General features: G+C 37.8%; 1 protein-coding gene across 4 annotated transcripts in view; it reads left to right on the forward strand.

Moving 5' to 3' along the window:
• RCOR1 (REST corepressor 1) overlaps positions 1 to 22,191 on the forward strand; it is a 168,595-nt gene extending 146,404 nt beyond the window's left edge. For 2 of the 4 annotated variants that reach the window (XM_026698538.2, XM_026698540.2), the window contains exons 8-12: positions 12,835 to 13,047; positions 14,234 to 14,311; positions 14,892 to 14,949; positions 17,258 to 17,487; positions 18,336 to 22,191. In XM_026698538.2, coding sequence (XP_026554323.1) covers positions 12,835 to 13,047; positions 14,234 to 14,311; positions 14,892 to 14,949; positions 17,258 to 17,487; positions 18,336 to 18,377 — 621 coding nt within the window. In that variant the 3' untranslated portion in view covers positions 18,378 to 22,191. The remainder of the gene's footprint in view (positions 1 to 12,834; positions 13,048 to 14,233; positions 14,312 to 14,891; positions 14,950 to 17,257; positions 17,488 to 18,335) is intronic. The other 2 variants (XM_026698539.2, XM_026698541.2) reach the window with 1 other exon arrangement.
• Positions 22,192 to 22,461: the final 270 nt, after the last annotated feature.

Genomic DNA, 22,461 nt, shown 5'->3' on the forward strand with positions numbered 1-22,461 from the left:
CTATTTCTGTCTTAAATTAAATTAAGAGCTGTGGTGGCACAGTGGTTAGAATGCTATATTTCAGGCTAATTCTGCTGACTGCTAGGAGTTCAAATCTCACCAGCACAAAGTTGACTCAGCCTTTCATCTTTTTGAGGTCGGTAAAATGAAGACCCAGATTGTTGGGGGCAAGATGCTGACTCTAAACCATTTAGAGAGGGCTGTAAAGCACTGCATATAAGTCTTAAGTGTTGTTGCTGTTAAATTGCATCTTCCAACCAGGAGTGGGATTCAAATTTTTTAACAACCTGTTCTGTCAGTGTGACTTAATTTGTGTGTGTGGCTTGGTGGTCACGTGACCAGGTAGGTGTGGTTTGGTGGTCATGTGACTGGGTGGGTGCGGTCAGGCGGCCATGTGACTGGCAAACCAAATACAAGTGGTCCTTGCTTAATGGCCTGTTGCCATTAATTTATGACTGACCTCCCCAGAGCTACTTGACCTGTTTTTGGTATTTTGACAGCCATGTGTGTGTGTGTGTGTGTGCACACACACACACGCACACACCCTTCTAACCCTGCTATTCTATGATTCTGTAAGGATCTCCTGTTGGAGCAGGGGCTTGGACTAGAAGATGACCTCCGAGATCCCGTTCAGGCCAGCTCTAGATTATTGTGCTGTTTCAAAGAGTCTTCTGAAGCCAGGGTTTGTGTCCTTCCTTCCCCTTTTCTCTCTCTCTCTCTCTCTCTCTCTCTCCCTTCCTCCCTCCTTCCATGTATCTATCTATCCATCCATATATCTCATTCACTTTCCCTTCCTTCCTTCCTTCCTTCCATTTCCCCTCTCTTCGTCTATCCCTTTTCTTCCTTTCTCCCATTTCCCCCCTCTCTCTTTCTCTTTCTCTCTTTCCCTCCCTCCCTTTCTTTCTTTCTTTCTTTCTTTCTTTCTTTCTTTCTTTCTTTCTTTCTTTCTTTCTTTCTTTCTTTCTTTCTTTCTTTCTTTCTTTCTTTCTTTCTTTCTTTCTTTCTTTCTTTCTTTCTTTCTCCCCTTTCCCTCCATCCCTTCCCTTCCTCCTTCCCTGTCTCCTCTTAAAGCTAGGAGACCCACCTGAAAAAAAGCACACACACACATACACTTTTCCAACAAAGTACTCCCCAGCAGCATCACTTGTGATGAGGGTTCTTCCTGGCCAGTCTCCCAGAGTCCCAGAGAATGGGTGTGATTGTCCCCATTCATGCCCAGTCCCTCATTGCCCAGAAAAGCCAGCAGGCAAGGCTTCTGGGTCCAACAAAGGGGCCGCGGGCGGGACTTCCTCCCCTCCCCCTTTTGGGGAAAGGAAAGAGCCCGGCTGGGAACTTCAAGCAAGGTGTTTGCTGCAGCCTCACCTGACTGCCTGAAAACTTACCTTCCTCCCGGGTCTGGTGGCAAAGGGAAAGGTGAGCCAACCAGAGCAGAGTCGTCACTACTTGGCTCCCCACCAGCCCACATCTTGTCTCCTGCTCAGATTCTCTGCAGCTGCTGGGGCTCACGGCTGCTGGGGAGAGGCGGATTTTAGCCGAGTACGGGAGGCAACCAGGAAGCATGAAGCTACACCGCACGCATCGCCCCTGGCAGAGGGAAGGGGCGGCAGACAAAGAGGTCATGCAGGCTGGGTGGCATAGCCTTATGCTCCCTGGTCACCCCCCCTGCTCCAGCAGGCAAGGCCCAGCAGCTGCGGAGAATACAGGTGGGGGACGAGATGCAGGCTGGTGGGGACCCAAGCAGTGACAGGTAGCCCTGGCTCACCTTCTTCTCTGTCACCAGCAAGTCAGGTAAACTGGAGGCTGGGGACAATTGGCGGGCAGCTTGCTAGGCTGCAAGTGCCGCATACCATGGTGCTGGCTGCTAAGCAAGCCAGACAGCCAGGACGGTTCGGGGGTGGGGGGGAAGCTTGCTAGACTGCGAGTGCTGCATGGGATGGAGCTGCAGCGCTGGCAGCTAAGCAAGCCAGACAGAGATGGCTGGGGGGAAGCTAGCTAGGCTATGAATGCTGAGGGTAGCGGTCTGGGAGTTAGGATTCAACCAGGACTTGTGGTGGTGACGAGGGCAGCAGCGGTAGTGTGGTGGTGGCAGCCTAGGCTGGCCCAGGAGTTGGGACTTAACTGGGGCTCGTGGCGGCAGAGGCATGTAGACCAGGGCTTGAGAGCCTCACTCACCTAGGGAGATCATGGCAAAAGGCAGACAGCGATGGCTGGCAGGCAGACGAATACAGACTGCAGGCAGTGATGGCTCATGGCTGAGATAAGGAGGGGCGGAGCAGGGTGGGTAGGGAAGAATGTAGTCAGTGATTGTCGTGCATGTGCGCAATGTCATGCATGCGCGAGAAGGACTGACTGGGCAGGGAGCAGAGAAGTGGTGGGGGGGCAGCCAGGGGCCCAATTTACTGATTCTCTGAACTAACGAGAATCATAACAACCAGTTGAATCCTACCCCTGTTTCCAACTCTATACTTTTATGGTGTGAGTGTGGGTGTATTATTTAATAAAACAGAACAGAGAGGAAAAAAATAAGAGGAAAAATTAAAACAGAAATAAAAAATGCAATAGTAACAAGATAAATAGGATTCTTATGCATATTAAGATATATTTTATATAACCATTTCAATAACAGATAACCATATTTCACTGTAATTGTCCATGCATAATCAGCATCTATAGGCATTTCATTCACAAGATGCAAGTAACTTCCTCTCTTCACTCCACCGGGTAATTGATGCCATAAATTTGTCTTTCCAATGTTTAAAAGCTAATAACTTGGCAATAATAAGGGTACAGAGAATCAATTAGGATAACTCTTCAGTTATTCTGTGGGAAGAAATAATTGTGTGTATTCATTTGACTTTGAAACAAAGTTTAACAATTTCATAGCCACTCGTTGGTAACTGATTCACTGTTTCTTTATACCAGAAATACAAATTACACTGACTTCGTCCATAAACATTATTTTACAATCTTGACTTGGATTATGAAGCTTGGTATGACTATACTAGATGCAGCTTAAAAGCTATTTAAATATTTCAGTACCATTACTTCTGAATCATCCACTCCTGGTTTAACTATATCACACAGTTCTATTTTATAGTAGAACGATACCTCATGGCTCAAAACAACAAAGTAAGGTGTGGATGACCTTGGAGAGTGAGAGGAAGAGATGCTGCCTAGGAAACACAAAAGAAAAAGTAGCCCCATGAAGTGGCTTAATGGTCAGAAGGAAAAATCTTAGGAAGCACCTATCCTAATTAATCAAACTGGTAAAATTTGTATCTTCATATTTGCAAGATTCTGTTAATGTACAGCCTGATAAAGAGGAAGTTGTGCATATAGTTTTGTTTCATTTCAGGATTCCTGTCTAGTTCACATATCATTATAATCAAAAAGTGACTTATTTTGATTCATGTTGTGTGAACAACATTGTAGGTTCAGGTCATAATCCAACAGAATATGGATAGTACAGTGTGTAAACTTTTATTATTTTGTGGTAAAGGGGCTGATGTAATCCAGGTTCAAATCTCCGTTGAACCATGAAGCTCAATGAGTGACCTTGGAGTAGATATTGTTTCTAGTGCCTCTTAGCCTTACCTAATTGACAGGATTGTTGAAACGATGAACATCGGGTGCTGAGAACTAGGATTACTGCATTGAACAAGAGGATATAAAGAAGCAGATATTTAATACTGAACTCTGGAAATTTTTCCTGTATCGTGTTTTTCTCATAGTTTTTACAGTGCTATTGTTGAAGTGACATAGGCGAATTTATATGATATTCTTAATAATGTAATGCTAAATAAAAGCTTCCAGTTTGGGACTTAGTGTGACGTTGGTTGGTAATTAAAGACACATTTAGTTCAAAACAAGTTAAATTGCCTTCATGCCAAATCCTCAGTCCACAAATCTTAAATGTATATCCTATTTTTATAATGCTGAGAATTTCCTTGTCGGTACCCTGTAACCCACAGGTGCCTACAAGTATAATTTTGCATTAGCTATTTCTTCCTTCACGAAATATGCACTTATAATGTAGATCTTTTAACTAAAGGGCAGGAAAAGCAGGTTACACCACAACACTGCTATGGAAAACATCTTGAGCATTCTGGAAATAGAAATAGAGCTTTTAAAGCTTGATAGTCTTCTAGAACTGCTCAGAACCATCTTGAACAGTTCTTTTTTCTCAAAATGGATGTTTGAATCTAAAAGAATTGGAATAGAAATAATTTGCACATGCTTATAAAGAGGTGGTATTCAGCAGGTTCTGACCAATTCTGGAGAACCGGTAGCAGAAATTTTGAGTATTTCAGAATACCACCTCTGACTGGCTCCGCCCCCATCTATTCTTTGCCTTCCAAGTCCCAGCTGATCGTCTGCGTCTTTTTTTGTTGCTCTGCACAAAAGCTGGAAAGCAGGTTAGTGGGGTGGAGAGGGAATGAGAATGGGAGGGAATGAGACAATTTTATAGTATCCTTCCTGGAGTGTGGTGGGAATTGAGATTTTACAGTATCCTTTCCCTGCTACACCTACCAAGCCATTTCACGCCCACCAAGCCATTCCCACAGAACCAGTAGTAAAAATTTTTTGAATCCCACCATTGTTACACAAACAGTAAGATGACCAGAGAATCCATAGCTCTAGTGACACAACTGGGAAGCTGGATTTTCAATGAAAACTTGGGAAACTGACTTGTTGAGTGTAGGCAGGAGGTTACTATCTGTAAGAAAATGTATTCCCTGATTGCAGGACAAACTATGTAAAGTTGTAGAGCATCAGCGTTGGGTGTGGAAGGTCCCAGATTCCATTCCTCCTCCCTCTGTATTTCCCAAAGGAGCTGTACAAGACTCCATCAGCAAACTTGAAGATTATTTTGGAATTGATGTAGATAAATAGGGACCTAGTCCTAAAACTAAAATAACCTCTGTTGAGGAACAACAGCAGTATAAAAGCATCTGCTAAGATTTTTTTCCTTTTACAATCCCATGTGTACATACTGGTACATTCAATTAATAAAACCAGAACTGGGTGGATGGGGGAAGGGAGTTCTGATTTTACCCAGTAGATGATTGGATAACTCATTGAATAGGGGACAAAAAAATAAGAACTATCTAGATCAGTGGTCGCCAACTGGTGGTCTGTGACCTACTGGTAGTCCGCGAGAAAATGTTGGTGGTCTGCAGAGAAATGTGACCCCCAGAGCATCCCCGCTAAGCAATTAATCCAGGCTGCGCAGGGACACAAGGCTGAGCTGCCCACATGACCTGTGGGAACCCTCCCACCCACTCACTCCTTACCTGGCAAACTTGCCTGCTAAGTTGCTATTTTTCCTTTTTTTTTTTCCTCCGACCATCAGCTGTTCTGCTGTGCCGGGAGATTTAGATTAGCTAGAAAGCAGGAAATCTCAAAAGTTTAATATTATTAGCAACTTTCAAAAGTTGTCCATCTCTTTCATAAATAATTGTCTATGTACTGCAGTGGCTGAGTTTTCATAATACACTAATCCAGGACCATACTGGTTTAGAACAAAATTTGCAGATTCTTGAAATCCATAGGTTGTGTGCTTTTGAATGTACGTTTCTGGTGAATAATAAATTGAAGAAAGTTTTTGCAATTACATTTTGCTTGTGGGCTTCCCAGAGGCATCTGGTTGACCACAGTGAGAAACTAAGTGACGGATTTTATCAGTTTGCTTTTGCAGTTATTTTTATCTAGATTCAAAGTATGGTGGAAGTGTAAAAATAGAAGATGTGTCTCACAAGACCAACATTTCAAGTTCTTAAGAAAAAGATGACAATGGGGTTTTTGTGTGTTTTGTTTCAGTTTTGTATCAGTTTTTGGCACCACCAAGGTTACAGTGATATTAGTTGGATGGCTGTTCAAGTAAGTGGTGTATAATTAGCTAAATTTTTTAAAGTCTTTTTAATAGACTTTACATTTGACAAGTGTAGGCCTTGGGAACTTTCGGGGAAGGCATGGCAAACTGAGGATAGCTCTGCTAAAAGTACAGCCAAGAACCACAGGACTGGCTGTTTATAATTCTTCTCTGGACAAGAGAGGACTTGAGAATGTCTACACATTCTCCACACAGTTATTTCTCATAAGGAGACTGCAACATAGCAGTCTCTAGTGGATTTCAGCTCTGGGAGATGAAGGAATAGCTCTCCTTTTTGCACAAGCCACTATTGGTACTTTCAAAAGGACACTGGGTTGCATACTTCTTTTCTAGTCGTTTTCAAAAATGGCTTTGTTAACTGCTTTGGATTGATGGATATTACATCACTGTGTGAGTTTCTTTCAATCCTTGTATAAAAGTTTTAATACAAGTTTTAAGGACTTAATTTTTTATTCTTTGAGAATAAACAGCAAAAGGGTAATTTGAGTTTTGGTTTTGGAACATTACAAAAAGAGAATGATCCAGATGGATTTGAAATAAGATTTTGAAATTAATTATAAGAATCCTTCCCATGCAAAAATGGCTTTGTTTGCATTTACTTTTAAAAAAAATGATAGGATAAGAAGGTTGGATACTAGAGGGAACCAGAAGAAACTAATTATTACAATTAAAAGAGAAGAATGCTTAAATGCAGCAAAATATTTTATCATTGGACATATTGAGGGGTATTTTTTGAACAGAGAACCCAGAAGTTAATTTTAAGTGGGTTTGCCTCTTGAGTGTCTTTAAAAAAATAAAAACAAGACTGAGACTGATCTGAAAATGGATTTTAAAATGACAGGGTACAAGAATGGTATAGAAAAAGATACTGTCATCAAAAAGAAAACTGGCTGATGTCTTAATAATGAAAAGGGATACACAAATAATACATCAAAAGAATGACTTTGATAACTTTCTTATATTGGGAGACCTTTTAAAACTGAAGTATTTTGTGAAAAGGAGCAAAGGAAAAATGAAAGGAAATCCAAGTACTAGAACATTATTTGAAGGGATTAAAGACCAAGATTGTTAAAATAAAGGGAAGAAATATAGAATTAAGTTATTTGATCATGGTTAAAATAAACATGTTGTTATTTCTGGTAATCTTTAAGGGATTTTTGCTGATTAGAACTGAATGAGAAAGCTTTAAGGATGTATATCTAGGTAAGACATGAGATATGAAAGCCATTTTGGTGACTTTGGTCCAGTCACTCACTCTCAGTCCAATCCACCATACAGGGTTGCTGTAGGGAAAATAGAAGGGGGGAGGTATGTTAGATATGTTTGCTGCCTTGAGTTGTGTGTAAAAATAATAAAGGTGTGATATAAATAAAAAAAATATGGGAAGAAGAAATACTTTATTATGTTTTAAGATAAGAAGATAAGTTACTAAAGTTGTTCATACTTGTGATGAAAAAGGAAGTCATTTCTTTGTTCACTATATTCTTTTTTTCTGTATTTTTTATTTTTATTCTTCTTTTCTGCACTTTCTATTTTTATTTTATTTTTCTTGGTAGTAGTTTTTATCTTTTAATTGTAATTTTTAATAACATTACTATAAAAAAGATAAATGTAGGCTTTGGTTCTGCCTATCCCCAGGTTTGCCATTGATTCTCTGCAGTGCTGTTCAGGACAATGGATGTTAGTGAAAGTCAAAGTTAATTTGTATCTGCTGTGTTTTCCAAAAGGAAACAGATGGTTGTAATATTTGAGTTTGTCCGCTTTCCAGATAGTATAACATATGTTGACTTGCACTCCTTCGTTTTTCACACGCTACTACTACAACTTTCCTAACCCTGTACCCTTCAAATGTATGGGACATAGAATCATAGGTGAAAGAGGCCTTCAACATTATTTAGTCCCTCTTCCCACTCACTGCAGGAATCCACTGCTGTAGCATCCCTGACAGATGGCTATCTAACCTGTTTAAATCCTTGCCAGTATAAAAGATCCTGCCTCTTCCCAAAGCAGTCTGTGTTTATTGTTAGGAATTTTTTCCTGATGTCCAACTGAGATCTACTTCCTCATAACTCTTTTGGTTTTTCTGCAACAATTATGAACAGTTCTTCAGCTCTTCTATATTATACCTGTTCAAAAATCGTAGAATAGAATAGAATAGAATTTGAATTGAATTGAATTGGATTCTTTATTGGCCAAGGGTGATTGGACACACAAGGAAATTGTCTTGCATAAGCTCTCAATGTACACAAAAGCTGTAAGTGATAAATCATGATCATAGTCATCATAAAAATGCATTCATCAGAAATCATACTCACACTTAGCGATAGTCATAGGATACTCAATAAATACTCAGTGCCTCCATGTGCATCCCTAATAAGACCCTCGCCACCAGCCCCTTCTTTGTCTCAGTTTCTTTCTTGATATGCTCCAGTTTCTCAGAGCCTATCCTAATTGTGGTATTGAGAACTGGTTGCAATATTTTAGGCACAGTCTGACAAATGCAAAATAGAGAAGAAAAATGACTTTTGACTTCGATTATCATAGTTCCTTAGCTAGCATTGCTATAGGCTGTGCTCTCACTGTAAGTATAAGATTTTCAGTTCAAAACCCCAGATTAGGGATCTTGATATTATAACAATAACAAAAAAAAACCATGAAATATTGCAATCTGACCATTGAAACTATGTGATTATGGATGAAACATGAAACAGTGATACCCATTGTCGTCAGGGCACTTGATACTATGTCCAAGAATTTTATAAAATACATCAAGGAATTGCAGCTTCCTGCAATAACACCAGTGGAACTGCAAAAACCTGTGCTACCTGGAACATCATACATTTTAAGAAGATACTAGGATGCTGGCAGCAATGCGTATCAACCATCGGCGCCAGTCAATGACATTTGTGATACATTTTAACTGTTCAGTTGACTGAGTTTTGTAATAATAATTCATTAAATGTGTCATTTTGCCTATATCTCTTTTATCTCAAATACTTACAAAAGCATAATATCTCTTTTATGCAAGTAATGTGTGTCCAATGATGACATAATTTGAAGTAGAAGAATGACCTGTTTTCCCACTTCCTGCTTTTAAGAAGTGATGGTTTTATGTGGGGGAAAGAATTAGGCATGGTTCATCCCCCTTTTTATAAACAATTCCATCATCCATTTTTATTTTGCATATTTTGTGGTGACGCAATTAAAAGCAACAAGCAATCTTTCCTGGAAAAATTGTTAAGACAAAACTAACTGGCCTACAGCTCTGTAATCTTGTAGGTATATAGCTGATTATCCAAAATTATCCCAGGACATTAAATCTGTAAGAGGATGTACACTTTTTTCTTTTGTTGTCATATTTTTCTAGAAGTAACATGGCTACATTTTCACTTACCTGCAGAATTCATACCTTTATCATTCAATTAAACAGTATTAAACATTATTACGGTAATAGTGGATATTTTAGAAGGTTTTGCTTTCAGTGCTCACATCACAGTTTTCTTAAATTATATTAATGACCACTTCTTCCATTATAATATTTTTTTAATTTGTGTATTTCACTATAGTTTAACATAAAAATTAATATTTCAATATTTGCACGCTGGAGGAAAAGTAAATCTATTTTCCTACATAAACATAATAAGGAAACATGGATCTAAGTAGATTTCTTAAGTTCAGTTACTCGGAAACAATATGGATTGTCCTTGCTTAGCAAAGTTGATTAGCAATAGCACCTAGACTTATATACCGCTTCACAATGCTTTAGAGCCCTCTCTAAGTGGTTTACAGAGTGAGCATATTGCCCACAACAACCTGGGTCCTCATTTTACCTACCTCGGAAAGATGGGAGGCTGAGTCAACCTTGAACCAGTGAGATTTGAACTGATTCATGACCATTTGAAGTTATAACACTCTTAAAAAGCTACTTATAACCCATCGTTGAAGTTATGATTGCTGCCACCACCATCATTTTGGCCTCATGATTGTATTTTGGGCATTTGTCAAGCAGCTCTCAGTTGGGGGCAATATGCTGACTCTTAGAGAGGACTGTAAAGCTCTGTGAAGCAGTATTTAAGTCTAAGTACTGTTACTATTTACGGTACAAGCGGTTGCCTCGCTATGTTTTTTTGCCATTTTCAATTTACAATAGGTAATGAGAAATATCTTCTCCAGCCATTTCTAGTTGGCTTGCATTTGCTAGCTAATGATTGTTTGTGGGGTCAAAAAACTCACCATGTGTTTCTAAGTTTTCGAATTTACAGAAAGGTTGAAAACATGAATGGTGACCACATATCTTTTTGCTGAAATGTGACAGCTAAGAAATAGGAGTTTCTTCCATAGCTTAGAAGATAAAGCTAGAATTTAATTTATTCCATACTATAGAGAGATGAACTCGTACCACTTGTAAGCTGGTGAGAGGTGTTGTGGATGCTTTGATGTTTCAGTGCAAAACACAGTAATATATAAAACTGCCCTCAATCCCTATTATGTTATTGACCTATATAGATCAAGTTATTTTCTGCTAACAGTAGCTAAGATTTTCTGGCTAGACCTTTGCTGGGAAACACAAATGTCCTTATAAAGGCATATCTCTATCCCCTCATATGTTGTTTGTTTTGCATACCACACTATTTTTTCCTTCCATTCAGTTGTGTCTGATTCTTAGACTGCCTGAACAAATGTACAGCTAATGTCTTGAATAAACAGCAGCTAGTAAAGTTCACCTTAACATGCTAAACTTAAACCAGATAAACCCATATAATACAGTTTAGTGCAATATGTGGTCAGTTTATGAATGCTGCATGTGGCTTTGAATTTGCTTCAGTGAATCAGTGTGGGCATAGGATCATGTCTAAGAAAGACAGAAAGCCTAATTATATATTTTAACTCTGGTTGAAGGAAACTGTTTTGGGGAGCATTTCTTTTCCTCTTTCCTGCCAGCCCTTCTCTTAATCCCGCTGTCATGCATGCCCAGTCTTTTACTGAGCTTTCTCTCTTCAGTACTTGATACTCAAACTAGCAAAATCCTAATTAATTCTAGATCAAGTTTATTTTCAAACCAAAGACCAGCATCAAGACTGAAAGCTGATTTAAGTCACTGCCTTAAGATCAAAGGATGATTAAAAGTGACTTCAAGGTGCACATTGTAATAAAACATGGTTATCACTGAGCAGACATGGAAATGGACAGAGGCAGGCCTCTGAGGCAGCATGACTTTTCAAGTAGAATGGGTTTTACAGACTAAGGTGAGGCTCATGCACCTCTGTCCCCTTTATTGGAAGAGGCAGAATCTTCTGGGAATTCTGTGTATATTGTAAAATTTCCTGTTGAGCTTGGAGGTTATTTTCCTCAGAGTAGGAAAGCTCTGTAGTGATTGTTTGATTCCTATATGCTTTGCTGTTTTCATTTGAAGGAAGGCAGAAGCAAATATGGCTTTCTCTTAACAGGGAGCTTTTTAAAGGCCTTTTTCACATTCTGGAGACATATCCTTAGTGTTATCAAAAGATTCAGAAGAAATTTTTAAAATTACATTGCTGGTGGAGTGGCAGGGAGATCTAGGCATTCCTTTGCATGAATCTAAAACAGTGTCTCAGATTCATTCTTTATGTTTCATACTTGTCCCTGAAAGACCTTTTTCTAGGGCAGATTTCATACCAATGCAAAAATCTTTATCCCTCAGTTTTGCAGTGCTGCATATAAAAAGGAATGAGCTTTAAGGATTAGCCTGCAATCATCTGACCCTTCATGTTTTGTCTTAAATTAGTTTCTTCTTCCCCTCTGGCTGACATACACAAAATTGCACATCAAACATAATTTTTAGGGTTTTTTTTTCTAATTCAACCACCCCCCATGCTCAATTGAAATATCTTCTTTTATTTCTGATACACTATTAAACTGAGGTGCTGATAGCCTGAACTTAGAAAAAGTGCTTTCAGTGCCATGCCTGGAATGTGTGGTGGATGTTGGCACGTTAGTCCTATACGGGGGTATTGAGTCCTTTTTTCCAGATGGGGAGTAAGGATGATAGTCTTTGGTAAAAGAGTACTTCTCATGTATGTTGGAGCCATTGTATTATGTGTGGTTTTGGGTTAGTGCATTTATGTTTTCTGTTTCAGTAATAGAACTTTGGGAAGATACTTAGCAGACTTCATCTTACTTAGAGCTGTGTTGGCACAGTGGTTAGAATGCAGTATTGCAGGCTAATTCACTGCATACTGCAGGAGTTCAATTCTGAGCGGCTCAGGGTTGACTCAGCCTTTCATCCTTCCAAGGTCAATAAAATGAGGACCCAGATTGTTGAGGGCAACATTCTGTAAACTGCTTAGGGAGAACTGTAAAGCCCTATGAAGTGGTATATACGTCTAAGTGCTATTGCTATTACTTCATTTTAACAAGATAGGTGCATTTTGTGCTCTTGTGTCTCTGTTCTTCCACTGTTGTTGTTACTTTAGCAGAAAAGTACTTGGGCAGCACCAGCAAACTGTCCCACATGTCAGTGTGCAGGGAGTCTTATATGATTTTTAAAGATGTTTGGCCTATGGCAAGCCAGAAGAATGATGCCGTGATGCCTTTGGACTGGACAGGCCTACTGTGCAAGTTGACCTTTTTAAAGGACTTTGAAGGGTAAAATGGATGCCCCAAGGATTTGTGAACTCATATTCAGGTGACCTCTGTGTTCTGGGAAGATTAAAATTAGATATCTGTTTCACGCATGAAATTGTGAAAATGCTGACCCTATCCACTAATGATGATGGGGAGGTGTGCTGGTTAAGTAAAAAGGTGAAGCAAGACAGTGTTTCCCATTTGTAGTTGGCTTTTGTAATGCAGGACCTTAGAAAAAGAGTATACTTATGACTGTCCACCTCAGGTTTGGGATATATTTGGAAGTGGCAGTAGTTGTGGATATCTAGTGGTTGAGTCATTGGGCTAACATATGGTAGATCTCTCCTTTGCAGATTCCTCCCGTGGAAACAATTCCTCAGATAAAGAAAGAAAAGCACAGTACCCAGGCTGCTAAGAACAGGGCCAAGAGGAAACCTCCCAAAGGAATGTTTCTCTCTCAGGAAGATGTGGAAGCCGTGTCTGCCAACGCAACTGCTGCCACCACTTTGCTCAGGCAGCTGGATATGGAGCTCGTCTCCATCAAGCGACAGGTATGTGTTTTCTCCTGGCAACAGAGCGAGGCTTCTTTTTAATCATCTGATACATATTTTAAACAATCTCAACTTCACAGCTCCCTGGGAGGATTTATAGCTTTGGTGCGATGTTTGCATCAGGATGAGACCTGATTAACAAGCTGTCAGTGGCAGTACATTTTAGAGGAGAATTATTTCAACTTGGCTTTCTATTTACAGTGCAGCAAAATGAATTGCCAACTTCCTGTATCTTACTCAGGACGTCATTACGGATTTCCATAAATCAGTTTCCATGTTTCTCCACACTTTGGGCTTTCTAGCTTCTAAAAACTTTTATAGCAGTAATCAATTATTTTATTGATTTCCATCTAATTTCTAATTTTACACATTCAAGTATAAAATATTACAATATTTTTCCTCTGCCTTACCACTTCTACGCAGCTACCGGTAGCTTTTATTCTTCTCTTTCCTCTATTGGTTAGAAGATTTCTGCCCTTGTCGTTTGTTTGGTCCATGGGCATCCACTTAAACATATCCGTTTGACAATGATTAGTTCCTTTTATATTTGCCACACTGTCTATTCTACTTGACATTTTAAAAGACATTTAAATGAAAAACCGTGGATTGCAAAGCACAACTTCAACCTTCAGCATCAACTGTGTCATATGTTCACTGGCAGGTACATAGATAGCTTTTATTATGATCAGACGTTGGGGAAAAAAACTCCATAGGCATCTTCACAAAATAAAAATAATGAGTGGCTGCAGTTCAGAGGGTGAGTTAGGGTTGGTGTTTTTTAAATGCCATGGTGTTCAAAAGAAAGACATAGTAAGCAATGGGAACACAATCATTTTAAAAACGTAAGGGTTCTATTGGGAATCATCCAACTTAGCACTGTTTTTTTTTTTTACAAGTATCAACATTAGAAAGTCCCCAAAGAGCTAAGAATGAAAGAGCCTATTCCCCATTATTCCTTCTCAACTATTGAGTTATTGGATGTTTGGGTGGGAGGGAAAAAATGACAAAACCGAATTTCAGTTGGGAAGGGAGCTGTGTTTCTTGGAGGAATGGGGGCTCTTGTTTAAATTATTGGTCAGGGGAATAGATAGTATTTCCCAATGCTTTAGAGAATATTTGAAATTAGATCAATTTTTATACAAACTTCATATATTATCCATACTGAAAGAGGAACTTTTCTTTTCAGATTCAAAATATCAAACAAACAAACAGCTCTCTGAAAGAGAAACTTGAAGGAGGAATAGAGCAATATAGGTTACCAGAGGTAAGCTTGTGTTCTAATGGGAAAGTATGTTTTTTCCCCTTCTTTTCTGAAGTTTATGGAAGGGCACCTGAGTTGATCAAATGTGCCATTTATCCCCATAATTAAATTGGGCTGCAGAGATCCTTCAGGAGCTTCTGAGGCCCAGTGCAATTTGGGGAATTATCCCAGTTCCTTTTCTAGCTCCAGTATTGGAATTAGGATGAGAAGAAGTCCACAGTTTACAATCAGGAAGATACCACAAGTCCAGATGCCCTCAAATTTCAGCTTGGTTGACAAAGCCAACCTATGCATGGACTCTGGTAGCTAACATTGTGCTAAAATCTGCTCCCTTTATCCCCTTTTTCCTTTCTGCTGTTATAAATTAAATGTTGCTAACTAAATAATGGACTACCTCTATGATTTCACTTGAAAAGAAATTTAAAAAAAAACATGCTGAAAAAGAATAATGCAGGCTTTATTTAACAAATGACTGCTCAAGCAATGTATTCAATGTTTCATTTGTATACAGTTTGGGGGCTGAGGTTTAAAAGCACATCTGTTATCTAAGTAAATTATTCTCTTTATGTTTCATGACACTTAGGTAACATTGAAATTTAATGCACGCTGGACCACAGACGAACAGCTTCTTGCAGTGCAAGGTATGGCATTGCAAATACATTCCTGTCTGTAGGGAAGATGACCCTGTGTCTTGATTTCTGGTGGAGCATTTCCTCATTGGCCACTGAAATAATTCTCCAAATTCCTGCTTCTGACTCTTATCTTAGGGTTGATGAACTTTGAGGCCTGAACTACATTTACTGTAGGGTCAGACTCATTCATTTTTGCAGTAACGGTTTCCCATATGCGAGATGATGACTGACCCAGTTCCTCAAATTCCAAGTCATGATTGTTGGTTGAAGTGGGCAGAGTTTGACTGGACATGCTAGCTTATTTTGATGCATATTTTAAACATAAGAATGATTTCTTTCTGTGTGTGCTTGCTCTGTATGCAAAACGTGCCCAATTTCAGCCACTGCAGGCATACTTACAAGGGTGTGCTTACAAAAAAGTGTCCTTGTTTCTGCTTTCGTCAGGTTGTGGAAACATATTCATTAACAACGTAGAAATATGGCTTGGAGTCCCTGTGGGATCAGTCATTAGCATTCATTTATTTCTTTATCAAATTTGTGTGCCCAGGGACACTGAGCGTGTTTGAAAGGGACCATAACTGGTTTGTCCAGGCAGAGGAGGCAAGTCTAGGAGGCAAACCTAAATTCTGTTCTGCAGCCAGTGATGCTGTTTTTATGTATCTGTGATTTCCTTTTGAGAGCCCTGTTTCTCCTACCTACCATGAGAAACATGAATGTCCCAATGATAAACTGAAACACTGTTCCCCTTCCTACAATAGTTGTTGGCAATGAATCTGCAGGTGTATGGAATTGTGGCTGACTAGATTTAAGTACAGCAACACATCTGATTGAGAGATGACACCACTAGCATTAAGGCAGACTAGGAAAGGCAGGGCATCATCAAGGCTAGCGGATTTTGCCATTGAAGAAATGCAGTGGTGGCATTTAGATCTTACTCACAAGATCCCAAAAGGAAAGGAGCAACTTCTGGGATAAGAGAGAGGTACATTAGCCACTTAAATTATCACACACAATTGTAGAAATCCAGCCAGCAAGTCTTGAAATTGATAATCGTACTACTTAATGATGTTATTGAGGTTTACACAAATTCATTAATTTCAGGGGATCATTGCCTGTCCAAATTTGAGCCCCCATGTATTAATCAATTAAATATTTTAGGAATAGGATAGTTGCTTTTGCTTTAATGTTTTGTTTCATTTTAAAATGATTTTGAACTATTTAAACCAAGAATATGAATGAATAGAAAAATGTACCAAACAGATTAAAAAGGGAAAATAATTACACAGATGACAGATTTTAGTTTTCTTGCTGACTATTTTTTTTAAAACAATGAACAATTAACATTAAAAGCACCATATTCACCTTGCCTCAATATGAAGTTTTTGATCATAAGAACAGCATACTAGATAGCATATTGTGTTCACTGGGCTAACCAATGGTGAAGTCCTTCACAGTACTCTTGATGTTTGATTGTATATCAAGTTTTCAGGATTGCTTCACTTTTAAAAGATTGTTGCTGGGTTTTAATTTGTTTTTAACATTGTTCACCAGCTAGGTTTTTGAATTGGGTGGCCTTAAACTAATTTATAACAATCGTTTTATTTATGCTTTGGGAGAAAGAGTGATAAGCAAAATACACAAAAGAAGAAAGAATTAATAAAGGGTGGGGGGGAGAAATCTCAAAGTGTGGGATAAGAAAAATTAAAAAGAAATACAGCTAAATATATATTTGGCCATAAGAAATATCAAATATTTTCAAACATACAGTTTTAGTAACGCAGTTGGTTTAATTGGTTTTATAATAAGTGTAAATTGTTAATTTTATTGTAGAGTTGTCTATAATGTGATTGGTGGCCATGTTTGATAAATAAAATAAAATAATAACTACATTGAGGCAGAATCTTAAGAAAGTCAAGATTTACCACTCTTCTATAAACCTATAATTTGTTTAGAAACAGTGTGACCCTTGATGTATCCCTTAAATTTAGTTGTTGACTTTGAAACTATAAATAATGTATCCATTCCATCTTCGAGGTTCATTTGCTCTGTCAATAAATTCTCTACAGCATGCATTTTTTTGCAGTACTGTTGATGCAAATACGCGCTCATCAAATTTTATTCTGACATCTCATTCAAGGTCACAAGGGGATCTAGGCAAATTCTCACAACCGTGTCTACTTAGGCCACTCAATCTTATCTAGCTCCCTGCATGCTTGTGAAAATGCATGCTACTCTGAACAAGATTTCCTTTGTATTAGTTTGAAGGTGTCCTCTGAGCTTCAGAAATGGTACTGATGAGATATGTTTTCTTTTGTAGCAATCAGGAAATACGGTCGTGATTTTCAAGCAATCTCTGATGTCATTGGAAACAAATCTGTGGTGCAAGTGAAAAACTTTTTCGTAAATTATCGGCGGCGTTTCAACATAGACGAAGTCCTACAGGAATGGGAAGCTGAGCATGGGAAGGCCGAGACAAATGGAACAAATACACAGAAACCTGTCAAATCCCCGGATAATGCTATTAAAGTATCTGAAGAAGAGGATGAGGTAGTAGTAGTTTTTTTTTTTTTAACTTGATGCATTTATTGTCCCAAACTGGGTTATAATGTTTTTGTAGTAATATCAACTCTTTGGATAACTGTACTATATAACCATGCTGTGTAGAAACGGATATCATCACTTGAGGTTTTGGTTGTCTCAAATGTGCTTTTCCAAAAGGCAACTGGACTTTCTTGTTTCTGTTTTTCTTTGAAAATGTTTTGTTTCTCATCCAAGAAGCTTCTTTAATTTTTTTATGAGAAGCGAAACATTTTCAAAGAAAAAACAAAAACAAAGTTGGAAAAGCACCTTTGAGTCTCTCAGGAGTGTATCATAGTGCTAATCTATAAAATCTTCCTTTTCAGTCATACTGGCTCCCCCAATTTTCTTTTAATACTTTTTAATAATTCTATGCATTCATAGTGTGGTTTTAGACTAACATTATTCGTAGTTTTTAATTTATTTTGGCATTATTTACAATACCATAAATATCTGAAGGAGGTAAAACAGAAATGAATAAATGTGTGGCCAAAGGGACAAGTTTGACATTTGTGCTAACATTTTTCCCTCTTTCTTGCTTCATTGAAAATAATGCTTCTGACAATAGAACTTGGTGTTTCAGAATTCTATTTGTTTTAGACTATTGATTGAGAATTCCAGTATTATAGAATCTGAGGAGAGAGAGAGAGACTTGTTAATTCATTACTCTACATAACTATCTCTGGGTTTTCTTTCTTTCAGTGTCTGCTCTTCTTTCTTAAACCAGAAATGAAATGAAATAAAAGGGGTATGTGTGTGTGCATAAAAAATAATTTTAAAATGTTGCTTACTGGTACCATCCTTTTCTTCTACTGCAGGCTACTTCAGTTTTGGATGTCAGATATTCATCCACTTCATGAAAGACTCAGATAGCCTAGAACAATGTTATGTTTGACTACTATGTTATCTGAAATATCAGGTATTAGCAAAACTTCGGACAGCCATCTATATCATAACTCTGTGGATAAGCAGCTATTACCAAAAAGAGAGAGAAAGAGAGGACAGATCACAAATATAGGCAAACACTTCTGTTCCTATCCTGTATTTGCCTTAACTTTCTCCTCAATCTTCCCAACCAACCACGGATCCAATTTCTGCAACTCCTGGAACAAGCTCTTGGTTTTCAACACCATCAAGTTTTAAAGCATCAGTGACTTCTTGAACCATCTACATCCCTCTCTGTAAACTTTGATTGCTTGTCATGCTCACAAGTTACCTCCTGACATCAGGGGCATTTCTAAAACATACTCTGTAGTAAGATAATAGTATGCATTTCTATATGCCCTTGTATGATTTAAACTTATTTTTTATGATATAATCATTGCTGATAAGGTAACCTTTTATTTTTTTTAATGAGTGAGTTTTCTGTTAAGAAAAGTATTGTGTCTATGCTGATTAATCCTTTCCAAAGTGATGTCCTCCAGTGGTCCCAATACTTGGAGGTATACTGCGGAGAAAGCTGTGCTAGTTGGTCTAGTAGTTTATTTGAAATTAATGATGGGGGGGATGAGATTTTCAGAATAGAAAGCAGATTTTTTTTCCTGGGTCTAATTCTGTTCTTATAGTCAACTCCTCCTTAGAAAGCTCACTGATATTAATTGTGATTTTTATTATTATGATTATGATGAACCTTTTTATTTAGTGCAAAAGGGAATGTGCAGTGTGTAACCTTGCTTTGATTCTATATATGCATATACTTTACCATTCAGTGGACTTGCATTATAATCTCTAGGTGAGTAGCAAAATAAGTAACTTGATTGGATATCCAGGGGTTTAAAACATAACTTATTTTAATTTGAGGTGCGTTTAGACCGTTGCATTGGGGACCTCGTGTTCTATTGAGGTGAGTGGAAGCTACTTCCATGGTTAATTGCTGGTCTGGATGAGAGCTTAGTAGCAGTAATCACAAACCCAAAATAGAGTACATCAATACTAAAAATGCTTGTTGGCAAGTAATCTTCCAGTCATACGTTTTATTCCATTTCTCCCCAATCCATGGCTCTCCTCAGATGACTCTAGGCATTTGGCTTTGACAGTTTTGGAGATTGATTCTTCTGAAAGATGCACAGATGTGGGATTTTTTTAATCAATGAGTTGGTTCTAACAATAGAAAGTTAAGTTAGTATTTTAATTGGGCATGCAGCAATATTTTTCCCCACATTGACTTTGGTCCAATCTTCTCAACTCAAATGCACAGATCAGATAAAAATGAACTTGTAACTACAGTTACTTTTTGAGTTCCTGAAGACAGCGTGTGAAATAATTTATCCCAGCAAGTGACTTAACAATTAACAGCTGCAAAACATGTTTCCTTCATTCACAGCTTATTATGTTAGGGCTTGCCTTTGTCAACTAGGATTGATTCACCTATTTACCAAGTAATAATTACATGTTGCAATGACACCACAGCAAGTGCCAGAAAAACACCAGAAATGTTTGAGTTGGGTGAGCCTGGTCTGGGCATAACCATTAAGGAAACTTTTCTCTGTAAGAGGAGAAGCCATAGACAAATCTAAGAATCAATAGAGAATAAATCCTTTATAAAGGATGACAAACAGCTGGTCTAATATAGAACAGGGACGTGGAAAAGCCTGAAGATGCATATGGCAAAACCCGTGTCCCTTTCCCCAAATTAACTTCCAGTAATACTGCTTTATGTTTATGAAATCTGATTCAAATTATTGGCTCTGGGAAATGGATATTTTGTGTATTTTAAATACCCAGTTCATGCTTCTCCAACTTGGCATTTCAAGATGTGTTGATGTTTTAGTCTTTAGTTCCGCTATTTGGAAATGTAGGCATCGTCTGGAGGGTGCCAGGTTGAAGAAACAGATTTATTCTCTTTATGTGAAGCCACTTTAAGAATTGGCATATTTTGACTATGTTATAAGGCAAACTTGGTGTAGCATCCGGTCCTTTTGGGTGGGTGGGGGAATGATTTTTAAAATCTAGCTACAGTGGTAGGCAGTGTGCAATTTTATAAAATCTGAAAAAATCCATGTAAATATTTTATATTCTATTAGCAAAAAGGGTAGAATAAGGTAGAGCAGCTGGAGTGGACTGCCTGAAATCTATGTTAGCTAAGAGCTAAAATGTATGATATTTGCTTTATGTGATGTGTTATTGTTGGGTTGTACCATTTTAGACTGCAGCAGAAATTAAATGTTCATAAGCTCCCCCATATTTTTATACAGAAAAATATGGGGGAGCTTATGCACATCTTTGTACATTGTTGCATTCACACATTCTACTTAATTTCCTTGGTCACAAATGGGTTGAACCAACTATAATGGTTGGACTAGCATATCATAATAAGCCATAACCCATGGTTCACAAAATAACAGTCAGTGGTTATACCCGTGGGTCATATAACATGCTAAACCAAAACAAAATGAGATATATTCCCCACTTTTGTATACCTGGAAGAGATATTGCATTGATACTCAGTTTGCCAAAAAACCAGTGATCCAAATTTTTGAGTCTTTCTAAATTACTGTCTTTTAAACAAGTTATAACAATGTTTGCACTTTTTTAAAAAAAAACATTGATGTTCAGTTCTTTCATCCCCATTCATTTCAGTAATATATACACAACATTCCTTCTTTTTAAATAACATGACAGGCCTCTTCTAGGGATCCTAAGACTGTTTTATCTTACTGAAAAACAGATGAATACAAAGCAAGGGTTCCTTTTAATGTCATGCTAATAGTAAGTAATCCATTGAAGTGGTTTGTCCTGCTTCTCCAAACAGGCCCCAGGGACCTCCTAAATAGAATGAGAGATGAGGAGGAGGAACTGGGCTCAGGACGTCACAGTTACTGAACAGAAATCTCTCTCATGAGCAGAAACATCACCTGTATACCATCCAGGTTTTGCTAGAACAAAGGTGAACAAGACAAAAGTTCATTAGGTAACTAGTTCCTTGAACATAAATGAATTAAATTGTATTTTCATTATGACATTGTTAACATTTAATCACTGCTCCAGCCTCAAGTGGTACAAATAAATGATGAATTTAATAATCATGTGGCTTAGCTCTGAATACTAATATGTTGCATTGCTCTCTTCTATGAATTTACCAAACAATATGATCAGAAAAAGATTGAGTTTTGGCTCGTTCCCCTGTGGAAATTGACACAAAATCCCTCTATGAGGATGATAACTTATGTATATTTTCTCATTGTTTCATTACTATCATATTGTAGATTTGCCCACCTGTTAATTAAACTATGCTTGTAATTGCTCCATTGTGAAATGGGAAAACTTATTTAGCTTTTAGGGTTTTTTAAAAAAAAATCTGATGTTTTGTATGGGACAAACCAGATTTGTTGTTCAAGCATTATTTAATCAAGACTTCATGTAGAAGGGTCCACAAAGATTGCTATATAATATGTAAAACTCACATTTTGTTTTCTTAAACTAGCAATGTGAATGTTATAGTTATATATATTTTGTGGAAGATGGAAAATTTTATTTCTTATTAGGTATAAATTATTGTGCATAACTATAGTATCACAAAAAAATGATACTTCTTTTTTTTTAAAAAAACCAGCAAAATCCTAGTTTTAGAAATCTTAACCAATGTATTGTATATGCACCAAAATTTTACATTTGTTCTATTTAATTTTTAAATGTAGTTGTGTAACATGACAGTAAATTTTTCATTTTCCATGCCTCCCTGCTCCATCAGAATATGTTATTACTTGAATATTATCTCTTAACTAGACTGAAATGCAGCAATTAAACATCTGTAATCTAGAATGAAGGGAATGGAGGAAGCAATATATATGATTCCATGTACAATACAGAACTTCTTGCAACATTGTACAGTCATACATGTTCAGTGGTAGTTATAGTAGTAATTCAGGCAAACAGGCTGTTGTATACATATTTCAGGGATTTTTAAATACATTTTGTGAAGTTAGCCTCTTTTACTGCTTCTTT

This window comes from Pseudonaja textilis, chromosome 1 (genome assembly GCF_049901715.1).
Source record: "Pseudonaja textilis isolate UNSWEBS1 chromosome 1, rPseTex1.2, whole genome shotgun sequence".
Classification (NCBI taxonomy): Eukaryota; Metazoa; Chordata; class Lepidosauria; order Squamata; family Elapidae; genus Pseudonaja; species Pseudonaja textilis.